Raw genomic sequence first — 12,422 nt, forward strand, 5'->3', positions numbered from 1 at the left:
GTTAAGTTTGTTTATGTATATTTATCTGTAAAATAAAATAATTTAAAAACTTTAAAACAAGTGCAGTATATAATACAGATAATTTTAATAAATAGAATCTCTTTTGTTTAGGCGCACATCGAAAGACCTTGCATTACATCTATGAATATTAGGGGTTTGCGAGATCCCGATCGGGACGGGAATTTTTCTCGAGATCGGGATGAAATACCGAAAACATTCGTGATTCCCGCGAATTTTCAGGATCCCGAAGTCATTCGGAATTCCCAAGAATTTCAAAATCTCAAAAATGTTCCGGATTCTCGACATTTTAAGTTTCTCTATACTTCCAACAATTACCATAAGACGAAAGCCATTGTGTTCTCGAAGATTACATATCTTATTAATCGGGAATGTTTATGATAGTAATATTGTACTAAATAATTGCAAATTTCGATAATTCTGACAATGCAGAATTTTAATATCGGTAGATATTTCTGAATAGATAGTCAATCACACAATTGTGTTCCGAGAATCCCAGATATTATTCTATATCCCGTACATTATCAGGAATCCCGAACATTTTTGGGATCCCGTATATTCTCGAGAATCCCGAATCTTCGCGTGATCACGTGTATTCTTGGGAATCCCGAATCATCTCAAGATCCCGCACACCCCTAACGAATATATTAGGTCAACAAATAAATCGTATAAACTATAAATTATCATAAAATGAATACGTTCGTATCTGATTTTCTTTAGAAGAAATTTTATCACATTCTATCCTATGTAATCGCTTTAATTCATAAACAGAAAATCAAAGACCTTGAAAGATAAACAGTATACCGCTTGAAGAGTACATAATACAAGCTGTGAGTTAGTCTACCTGTGACCGCCGTTAAGTATTGTTACCTCAAGATACATAAACAGGTAATTTCAAATTAAAAGTTCCGTTTCGAGCATGGAGCTAACTGAAGAAATACGATTAAAAATACGATACAATTTTGTTTGTATTATTTATTTATTTTTAAATATCACAAAAATATTCCGAATAAGATACATGTATACATATTTGTACATTTATTTCGATGTTAAGCAATAAAATATTGTAATTGTAAAATAGTTCAGTTAAAAAAAGGAAAAAGAATTCCCAGGCCAATTATACGATCGAGCAGGAAGTTATTTCTTCTTTAGCTTCGTGTATTGTCTCTTTTCCTCTAAATCTAACTTCTTATTTTTTTTTTTATATAGAGAATGTTATTCGTAAATGATATTTCAAAAGAGTAACAGTAAAATGATTAGATATATCTTTCATTGCTTAAGGACAATGCATGTTTTTAACTTCTATACCTTACAACAATGACTAGACAATCTCTGAAATATCGTAGATAAATACATTTTCTACATATACAAGTATTTAAATGTTACAGAACTTAACAGTATTATAACATATATATGAATCCAATTATAATTTATACTAAAACCAAATTGTTCTTCAATTTACAATTTGTTAACTCTTTGAGCAGTGAGTTTTCATATAACTGAGAACGATGTTTCAACATGCAACAAACAACTGATTAAATAGTCGTGTGTAAAAATGTCAAAGTCAGGTGTGAATTAATGGCAATACCAATACTTTGATATAAAATTTAAAAAGTATTCGCATGCATATTCATATTATAAGTAAACTAAAGTATAATATAAATGTACATTCGTACTGCTCAAAGGATTAATTAATGTATAGTAAATAATATTTACCCTGAGGTAATTGATACAAATACATTAACACAGCCGTTATAAGTATATTTAAACAATTTTCATTTCTTGTAGACGTATCTGCAATTACAAATTCCACTATTAATATTAACATTTTTTTTTTAAATCGTCCATTGTTAAAAGTAAATGTTTAATACTTCAATTTTTCTCACAATTAATTTGTAAACTATTTCATGCCTCATCACAGCTTATTTTCTCACATGTTTTTAAAAATCAAATTAAGTAACGTACCCTTTTGTAATCACAAAAAGTGTTAGGAATCTAATACCTTTTTATCAAGCTAGTAAAAATCATTACAAAAGTTATAAAACAGCTTTGTTTCCAACAGTTAGTAAGTAATATACAGAGTGAAGTGGAAACTTTATCCATCTAAGATATTTACTGTACCGCTGTAAACATAGAAAAAAAAGTGTAAGTTATAGTAGCGTTAGTTTTTTAGAGGAGGTGTAAAGGAGATCTTAAGAACAATTTTATTTTTTAAATTAGAACGTCATACTTTTTTATCCTTAATGAGATAGGAACTATTTAGACGATTTCAACGAACTATAAACGAGATCATTCAAGTTCACGACAGGTCATAAAAAACGATGGAATAACGATTCTTACGTTATAATAGATGTTCGAAATGATAGCCGTTAGTATAGATTCAATGTTGCAGTTTTTGAACTGCTGCATCATGTATACATCTTATAATTTTTGTTTTTTTTTTTTGAACGCACGCATTAACTATCCTGTACTTCATATTTTCTAGTTTTACAGATCTTTCTTTGCACACAATGTTCATTAGTAGACCAAGAGAGTCCAATAAATGAACTGGTCACCAGTGACCCTTTCTTGTCTCCTCTACCATTTATTCATTTAAATTTCTAATAAAATTCTAAGAGTATTCTTTATAACGTTTTCATATTGAATGTCAGTTAATGGCATCACTTTAACATCTACTACAACTTGCCCTATTGCGCTAAAAATAAAGAAATTCAGTATAAGTTTGATATTGTTACATATGCCGAACATTTCGTTCCCCAATTTTTCCGTACCACTTGCGTGCATTAGGAAAACGCTCTGCTACTTATCTACCCTTTGGAATGTAGAGTCAGTTCCCACGAGATGCAGCTGCTCGGTGATTAACGAAGTTCGGAGATTATCAAATATGGTAATGTCTAACGTGCATCTGAATCCTCCCCCACAGATTTTTTGGTATATAAACCCCTTGCTTTCCTTACTCGGGGGATCAGAATCGTACAGTTACGTTTAGAGTTAACATCACGTCTCGTTACGCTGTCCACGGTTTTGATAGTCAGTTGCATCTCGTAAGATCGGGCTACACCGTTCGGGTTATATTATATTTAATAATTGAAAGTTACGAGGTCAATTAACATATCCTGAATCCAAATACAAATTCTTACAACTCAGTGGCTCCTCGATTACGCATCGAGTTCGTCCACGCAATCTAATACCATCCTAGTGGCTCCCTGATTACGCATCAGGTTCGTCTGTGATTTATCCAACCTCCCAGTAGCTCCTCGATTACGCATCGAGTTCGTCTGCGTTTATTCCAACCTCCTAGCAGCTCCCCGATTTCGCATTGGATTCGTCTGCGTCGTTATCAACAATCCTAGAGACTCCCCGATTTCGCATCGGGTTTGTTCACGACGTTTCATCCTCCTACGGCTCCCTGGTTTCGCACCAGGTTGGTCTGTTAGTGACTCCACCCTAGAGGCTCCCTGATTACGCATCAGGTTCGTCCTCGTTATCAATTATCCTAGCGGCTCCCCGATCTCGCATCGGGTTCGTCCGTGCACCTAACTAACAACTTGATATCATATTCCATACTCTCTCTCGCACTCGCAGGCCACGCACGCTGCACGGCCCTGGCTCATAACAATATATGCCCGAAGATTGAGTCCTCAAGCCAGGCACTTATGGAGTAGATGGATCGATTCTAATTGTAGAAACAGCCCCGATCGACTATCGAGCGTAAGAAAGGACGAGTAAAAGAGAAGGAGGTCCTTCTCGGCTGCCGAGCTTTGTGGTGTGCCAAGGGGAATCTCCGTAGATCAATTCGAGCATATATCCAATTTTTATTATATGAAGTTCTATTTAGAAAATAAGTCAAATTTGAAATTTCGTTTACGCTTTCACAAAAAAAACTAACGCCACTATAATACGTTCCTCGTCGTACTGTACAACTTTTGTACACATTTTTTTCTATGTCCAGAAACAACGGAAATATTTTAAGCGGACAAATTTTCTGTTTCACTCCGTATGCGGACAGTAGATATTTCACAGGATACATTATTTTTTGCTCACTAAAGTATCGTATCACCAATAAAAAAGTACAAATATCTCCAAAGTTTTGAAATGTTTTATGAAAGATCTATCAGCCTTTCTCGTGTCAGTAATTTATTCCCTACAGTGTGTAAAATTAGATACGAGTTCATCATTTATCTTTGCGTTCCTAATCACTTAATTATGAAGACATTGATTATTACAATAAAAGCAATATATCATTTTCAACAATACGACGTTGATTATATAGGATCCGTCGTTAATCGAAGGTAATACTGATTATGTTCTCGTTTGTAATGCCAATAAATAAAGCCAATTACAGACAAAATTAATAAAACTAACATTAATATTGAAGATGTTAGTATCGCTGAAACAGAAATAAAAGTTTTTTTAATTCAATATTCTAAATTAGTATTTTTTTGAAATTATGTATACTGAATTATAAAATAACTATTATCGTTTCAACTTATAAAAAGTATAAAAGCAGTATTATCTAAATATAAATTAAAAACAGAAATTTTAATGTAATTGAAATTTACCGATAACTGCTGTTGTATTTATATTGTATCCAAATTTATCCCAATCCATTACACATTCTTTTTCCCAATTTATAGGTATAACATTTTTTGTTATTGCAATAAATTGATTTAAAGGACATAATGTAATACAATCGGGTAGTGTTAAAAGAAGTGGTTCCGAACTCGAATTTTTATAAGAAACCTGAAAAACATATATGAATTGTATATAGAATGTATATGACCACTTTATGTTTCAAATATTTCAAATACCTACCGTTACAAAATACTGATTTTTTAAATTTACTCTTAATTCTATGAGAATCATAGCAGTGTATGGTGGGCAATGAGGTTCAAACACACCCAAAGTCATTAACATATTGGCAACAGTTTCATCATGGGCACTATACATCCACACTTTTCTATCAGGCATTAAAATATTTTTTGATTTTTTCTCCATATGATCTATCATTTCTCCCAATAATGAACCTGTTATCACGTTTCATGTACATACAGAATTACACAGAATTGATACGTATTCGCATATAATAATAAATGATACAAATGCAAGGTACATAGAACTTATATCTATTAAATGCAGATCAATGAATAGCATGTACCTGATTTTAATCTTTGAAGTATTTTATTGTGGGCTCTGGTTGTAAAACTTTTTGCAGCGATTGGTTTAAGTTTATCTGGAAACACAGATTTTGTCCATTCTGGTAATGTCTTATTATAAAGATTCTATAACATATATATTCAATTAATTAATTGGGTTTATTAAATGTACAAACAAGTCAAATTAATGAAATTGAATAAAGAAATTAAAAATACAAGCGATATCATAATCTTACCTCAATAAATAATATATCGTAAAGTTCTGCCACTGTTCTTAGAGATGAAATTTTATTTCCTGATTTTTTTGTTAAATATGCATATAAATCTTTATTTTCTTCATCTATGCGTTTCATTTCTGGAGATTTGAGAACTTTTTCAAATTCATAATTATATCTAGGACAGTACTTTCTAGCAGCCAGTACATAGTCTTCATTTTCAGGAATAGTATGAACAGGAATAGGCATCCATTTGATATTGTCCCATACTTGATTACCATTTGGTGGATATAGGCCAGCAAGATGTGCTTCTGCTGACATTAAAGTGCGATCCACATCGGTACTTTGGACATAGATATCAAACGGAGAATACAAGTCAAGTAGCAAGCGTGAATAGCGTTTGCGGAGCCAATGGCCAAGCAGCAGATGTTGATGTTTCCCAAGCTATATACCATATAATAAATACATTAATGGTCATTTAAATATTTCAGAATTAAATACATTTTAAAATATGATTGTACTTGTAGTCTGTACAATAGTTGGTTTTTTTAATTTTATATTATGTTTTATGCATTCTTAAACCAATATATTATGTAAATATATTTTACACAATATTTTATATTATCAAAATTTGATGTATTATATTTATAGATTTCATAAATTAACACACAATATTTTCATAATGTCCCTTACGCGAAATATGAGCATTTGAAATAATTAACAAATTTAAATAATATACTATCAAAATGATTATATTCCTATCAGAAAGAAAAAGTGACATTATCAAAATAAATGTTATAATTGGAATATACTCGTATGTATATTGATAAATAACAACTTACATTTGTTAATTGGCCATATGGAACAGGCCAAATACTTTGATTATTATAGGGGTCATTGATATAAGAAGTTGAAGGTGTCCTATCTCCATGTCTATACAACTATAAAATAATTAACAATTATTGGGCAAATAGGAGTAATTACGTACAAATAAATTGAACAGTTCGCTTCGCATGGTTTTTCATGAATAAATACAAATTTAGATCAAATGTTAATAATGTAAATAAGTAAACTGAAGAATATGTGCATTAATTAAAGCGTTTATTTTGAAAAATAAATGAAGAAATGCTTCTCATGATTAGTTCAAACACATTTGCATATTTGACTCTTTAATGTTTAACACATCGTTAACATACAATTTAAGGGTGAAAACGTTATTTAATTATTTTTTCTTCTCATACGTTTGATTTCAGGAGAGAAAGGAAACTTCAAACTTACGATATTTGCGAAAATAATGGACCCCAAATCTGTATCCTCTGCACGAAACAGGCTTATAATAGAAAATGCCAGGACTATGATGAGCAGGTTCGTTTTCATGTTTCAAATTTCTCGATTTGTCTAATACTTTCTGACCTCTACTAAAGAGGCTTCACGTGGAAATTGAATAAAGCATCGATCTATTGATTGCCACAACCTGTGGAATACTATAACAATTCCAACATCTTTTGACAACTAGATTGGCGCATGTTTTGCTTTTGTCAGATGTGTTGGAGATTACACGTGCAAGATTACACTTGAAATACAGCTATAGAAAGCTACAAAAATCCTAAAGTTGCGAAATTCGTCTTGGTGCTTTGTTCTCCCAATATCATTCCCCACCCCCTCTTCTTGATTTGTGCAGTGGATTACTCATTTCGGCAGTGGTACTCATTTTATATGTATATCTTTCCTAAAAAAATATCTTATCTTGTATTTTCGTTTGAACTTTAGATCTCCGATAAATTAAATTGAAACATCATTTTTAACGATTAATGCTTATGAATTTCCGAAAACATTTAATTTATCAATAATAAATTATTGTTGCAACTCTTTAGAACGGTAACAAATAATTGCATATGATCATGAATATCAATTTTGGTAATTATTCCGAATTGTTTATTTACTAGTATATACGTACTGTATATATAACTGTGTTAGTTACAGGTTTAAATTTAATCTTCTGCATAATTAAGACATATTAAACATTTTTTAATTTATTTTATTGTAATAGTACGAAGCAGAAAATATTAATTTGAAGGGACCGCACCAAGTGTGCTTGTAATTGGTTGTGAAACATAATTAAAAATAACAATCATTGTTTTAACATATAATTAAAAATTGTAATGTATTTTATACAACGTCTGTACATAAATTTGATAATACATCTATTTTCAACTTAAAATTATATAAAAAGAAGTCGGAAGAAGGATTTCATTGTATAATTGGGAATGATAACAGTACCATCCTACATTACAATGTTTTTATAAAAGAGTTTGCACGTTGTAATCTATTTTACGCCGTTAACCAGAATTCGCAATATAAAATTCGTATATAATCTTCGTTTCTATATTACAATATATGAATACATACAACTATTTATAATACATACATATAAGTCACCTTAGACACCAGATTAATTCACCTGTTTTTATCATATAAATATACAGAGAGCAATCAAACTTGTTTCCAAATCTTTTTAATTTTTAAAATAAATACATCTTTTTGCGTGTGCTATACAGGTGTATATAAGCAATTCATAGAATTTAAAAATTTTACATGATTAACCACTGTACTATAATCGTTTTTTTTATATAAAAGAGGGATCACATTTTTCATCTTTTGCCAATTTAACCTCTTAGGCGTCCACGTACAGGGTTATAAATTGAACATTTTTGCACGTTTCTTATTATAATTATTTTGCGTTATGATGCGAGCATGTTCTTTATATTTTCAAATAGTTTCAAGATACAGAAGGAAAATTCTAATGAAGAGCCATCAAAACTCTCGGTCGTGTTTTATAAATACATAACAGTAAACCATCTAAGTGATTAAGCTTGAACTTTCGAATTCAGTTTAGAAAAAGTATTCGGAAAGAAAAGTTCGAGCAAATGAGTGTCTCTGTATTTGTAAAATTTGTTATGTAATGGTGGTGTGTATTTAGTAAGTGGTATATAATCAAATTTGTGGGCCGCTTAAGGGGTTAAACTGTAAAAATTTAGGTTTGGGGCATATTAAAAAAAAAAATTATGTACCAATACCTAAATGTCTCTGTGTTGTTTGCATCCAATGTTATCTAACAATAAGTAATGGAATATACTTTGAACAAGACAACAATAATATTTAAATCAATCTCCGCTGACGATAACGTTGTCTAAGAGAAATTAAAAATTGTGCTATAAACGGCCACAAAATTAATATGGTAAATAATCGCGGTGAACATTCTGGTAAAGGCCACCATTTTGGATACACAGTTGTTGTAGGCTGTTTCTAAAAAGACAATGAATTATTCAGTAATTAAATATGATAATAATAAGATATAAATTTGACTGTAAAGTATATTTACTATTGGCGGTGCTAATGCTTGTAATGCTCGACCTTCTAAACTGCGTACTCTAGCTGTTATTCTATCCAAGTCTCGTTGTAAATTTTGCATAGTTGTAGCTATTTGATTAAAAAACTCTGCATTGGATTTTTCATCTTTCTTGACCCGTTGTCGACCTCTTTCTTGTTTACTGTCTATTACTGTTTCTGTATAGCTATTTATGTTGGCATATCCGTTAGTTAATTCTGAAGGATTCTCCTTCAAGACAACTAGTTCGCTAATTTTATCATTAGTAACACTGAAGCCATTAGATATTTTTTGAGAAGAAGAGGCAGTTGTTATTATATCCTTCTGCGACCGTTCTGGTGCAGACTGTAAATAAAAGATCAGTTCCGGTCATATGGATCAAAATTAAAAATAAATTTAACACAGCGCATATTTCATAATAACAATAGCTTACTTCAACAGTATCTATAAATTCTTCTTCCTCGCCATCAGTATCCGGTGGTAATGGACTCGCACTATTGCTACTAGCCGGGCTAGTTTCTAAACTACTTGCAATGTGTCGAGTCATGTTACAAACTCTGTGTGGCGATGTTTCTCTAGATGCTGCATAAAAAATAATTAATGTAGAATTGTTGGTCTTCGTTTTATAATCTTTATCAATCGTAAATGTAAAATATATTTGTAGCTCGATAACTTATCAGATATCTCAACAAAACATAAAGCATGTATATTATCGTTATTTACAAATACTAACCCAAAGGTGAACTAGATAATGGTGAGCCAGGTTGTGAACGTATACGTTCTAAAACAGGCCCAACAAGTAATTCCAAATCCTCTGCTGGAACACTTTCATAAAATGTGTCTAAACTGCCCAAGAAATTAGCTACCTTGTCGGTATAAGACATTGTCTCTATGATCTATCAAAATATGTACGTTAAATGTTAAGCAACAATTTTTAAATATTAATTAATACATAATAGAATTATATTTGTTTTTGAACGCAACCTTTTTTAATTCTTCCACATAATTATTCATAGCTTCTGTTTTACTCATATTGCCCAAACGTGTCCAAGCATCCCACTTTGCCTTCTTTACCACTTCCCAGAAAGCAGGTTTTGGCTGTTGACATGGCCCCTCTGTTGCTTGTTTATAGTATGCATAAAAACGTAGCATAATTTCATTGCTAGGTTGATATACTCCTAAAACATGGTACAACATATTAAATAATCTACAAATGACTCTTTAATGAAAGCATCTATATTACCATTTCATTATTAGTTTGGAACTACGATTTTGTCAACATTAAACAAGTTATTTTCATTTTAAACTATATCTTTATAAAAGATTTAAAATAATAGAATATATATTAACATTAAATGTTTTTTCTGCATCAAAATAAATGCTTTGAACAAAACTGGCATTTATTGGTTACCATTTCATATGTATTTAGGTAAAAAAAAAATTATTTTAAACCAATAACGTTGTTAATAAATCAAAAAATTAATGGTACTATCCATAAAAATTCAAGATATAGTTGCGATTATTCAAGAGGAACGTTCCAGTTTTAAGCACAAAGTGCAGTGCAGTTCACCCATTCCTGCTCTGTTAGAAAGTGAAATGAGAGCACACACATTTACTTAGAATAAATGGAAAGTACATTTCTACATCTATGACTTTAATAATAGTGAACACATACATTGCTTCCAATGTAATGCCAAAATGTGGCTCTAAAATTGCATAAGTACCTTTTGTACAAAATTTAAATTTGTAGATTATATAGGAAAGAAAAATTCAAATATATAATTGAATAGCTCTTATTAAAATTTGTGTAAGAGACTTTTTCATATTTTAATACTGTTATGCAAATTCATATATTGTATACTTTCACAAATGTTTTCAATGATATGCAAAAAAATAAAAGGAAATGCTTACACTTTAATAAAGATGTAAGATGATAGATATAAAGATAAAAGAAAAAAATATGCTTATCTATAATGATATGAAGAGAGTAGAAGTTACTTATACGCATATATATGTATGTATTAGTACTAATAATTTCTCTCTTTTTTTATGTTTTATTTTTATTAACATCGTTAACATTAATAATTTACAATATTTACTTTGCCTCGCATATAAGCAATTTGTGCTTTGACTAGTGTTGCAAAAAGGATATGAATGCACGTCGTTAATTAAAAACGTCGTGAACGTACTAGTCGCGTTTGTATGACAGATGCGGATAAATATTTGATCAAGTCAGACATGAACTTTGTACGATTGCTTTACGACTACTCGATTTGCAAATAAAGTAAATATTGTAAATGTTCTGTTTATGTGTTGCTAATTAAAGAGAGAACTCGTTTGTCGTGTCTCGGGCGAATAAAAAAAGTAAGAAAAAAACATAGGGCAGCGTACACACCGTGGCTGTAGTTAGTAAAATATTTTGCACTCTGAATACTGTAACGTACAAGGAAAGAAGGACAATAATGGAACTTGAATTTCCGCAAAACAATACATAATAACAAGACGGGAAAATTGATCAGACAAGTCAAATTAATTGCCTAAACATTTTACCATTTTTTGGCAGACTTCTGATCACATTAACAGCCGCGTGAAACTTCTCTTCTGTCGTCATGGCAAAATCCGCAGTTTTTAAGCAGACAGATATTCACGTCTGCTTCGCTTTTACGTTACTTCGTTCTCGTTAATATCGACCACTTCTAATAAATTTAGTCAGTGTATTTTCAAACAGACACTTTCGATAAAAAAAAAGAAATTGACAAGTTGACTACCGGATTGAACGAAAAATCTGTATAAACGGTGGTACAAGAAGAGAATGACAGATAACCGATTGATGACTGGCGATCGTCCGTACGGTGATCGTATATACACAACAGCGCATGCGCGTTAAATGATTGGATAAGCTTAACCCCTTCTTTTACGCAGTACGCAGTGTACCACCGACACCGACTGCTTTCAGGACCAGGAGTTCTGCATTATTTGGTATATTGCTTGAAATAGAAATGTTTGAAATACTATTCTCAGGAGTAGTCATTAAATGAATATAAACAGAATAGCGTTTCACATATAATTAATTAATTTAAAGAAAAAACTCGTTTTATTTGAATCGTCAAAACTAAATATTTTATGTATTATGATAATGTCACAGAGTAACATATAAAGGTGACACTCAGAGATGCCAGAAAAGCACCGCCGGGTGCACACGCACACATGCCAGATACGCGTACGTGAGCTCGTGGAGTTTCGGAAAGTCGACAAAGGCAAACTGACGCATGCCCTCTTTCTCGATTCTCCGAAGCTGCCCGAAGTAATTTCGGATCGCCTCGTGGGAGTCGAGAGAGAAAGGCTCACATTTGCCTTCTCGCTCTAAACAACTGAAATCCGACCTCCCGTCAACGGCATACGATTTGGATTCTCGAGCCGAGATTCTCGACTGCCCAAGCATTTTTACTTTCCGACCTATGTAGGCGCACATAAGCAAAGTACCCATAATGAAAAAAAAATTTTGTAAAATTTATTTTACGGAAATACACGTTTTAAGACCTCCTGATCATATTTTAATTATTGAAAAAAAAGAAATTTTTTTTATTCCCATGTATGAGCACACATATGTATATTATTAATACGATTTTTGAAAATCAAAATACT

General features: G+C 31.5%; 2 protein-coding genes across 3 annotated transcripts; both read right to left on the bottom strand.

Annotated features, from left to right (window-relative positions):
• Positions 1-888: 888 nt before the first annotated feature.
• Positions 889-7,037, bottom strand: LOC122400800 (prostatic acid phosphatase-like). Of its 2 annotated transcripts, XR_006259391.1 has the most exons (8): positions 6,668-7,037; positions 6,232-6,330; positions 5,411-5,833; positions 5,177-5,300; positions 4,834-5,045; positions 4,581-4,761; positions 3,313-4,408; positions 889-3,261 (listed from the first exon to the last, which is right to left on the bottom strand). XR_006259391.1 is itself a non-coding variant. In XM_043402466.1 (7 exons), exons 1-7 carry the CDS (start codon positions 6,764-6,766, stop codon positions 4,284-4,286), a joined length of 1,263 nt encoding a protein of 420 aa, XP_043258401.1. In that variant the 5' UTR covers positions 6,767-7,037; the 3' UTR covers positions 889-4,283. The 2 variants fall into 2 exon arrangements, 1 of the variants encoding a protein (XP_043258401.1); XM_043402466.1 differs by having other exon boundaries at positions 889-4,408.
• Positions 7,038-7,605: 568 nt separating this feature from the next.
• LOC122400801 (acyl-CoA-binding domain-containing protein 5) lies at positions 7,606-11,632 on the bottom strand. Its single transcript, XM_043402467.1, has 6 exons — positions 11,328-11,632; positions 9,762-9,955; positions 9,511-9,673; positions 9,211-9,359; positions 8,772-9,122; positions 7,606-8,695 (listed from the first exon to the last, which is right to left on the bottom strand). Exons 1-6 carry the CDS (start codon positions 11,386-11,388, stop codon positions 8,549-8,551), a joined length of 1,065 nt encoding a protein of 354 aa, XP_043258402.1. The 5' UTR covers positions 11,389-11,632; the 3' UTR covers positions 7,606-8,548.
• Positions 11,633-12,422: the final 790 nt, after the last annotated feature.

Source organism: Colletes gigas, unplaced genomic scaffold (genome assembly GCF_013123115.1).
Source record: "Colletes gigas isolate AHSC1104 unplaced genomic scaffold, ASM1312311v1 Colletes_gigas_Sc00020, whole genome shotgun sequence".
Lineage (NCBI taxonomy): Eukaryota > Metazoa > Arthropoda > Insecta > Hymenoptera > Colletidae > Colletes > Colletes gigas.

Coding starts and splice junctions, on each gene's coding strand:
- LOC122400800 (XM_043402466.1), bottom strand. CDS start 6,766: ATGAAAACGAACCTGCTCATCATAGTCCTGGCATTTTCTATTATAAGC. Junction 5,301..5,410: donor ACGATATATTATTTATTGAG/GTAAGATTATGA, acceptor TATATGTTATAG/AATCTTTATAATAAGACATT. Junction 4,409..4,580: donor AAATACAACAGCAGTTATCG/GTAAATTTCAAT, acceptor TTTCTGTTTCAG/CGATACTAACATCTTCAATA.
- LOC122400801 (XM_043402467.1), bottom strand. CDS start 11,388: ATGACGACAGAAGAGAAGTTTCACGCGGCTGTTAATGTGATCAGAAGT. Junction 9,956..11,327: donor CAGAAGTCTGCCAAAAAATG/GTAAAATGTTTA, acceptor ACCATGTTTTAG/GAGTATATCAACCTAGCAAT. Junction 9,123..9,210: donor AATTTATAGATACTGTTGAA/GTAAGCTATTGT, acceptor TTTTATTTACAG/TCTGCACCAGAACGGTCGCA.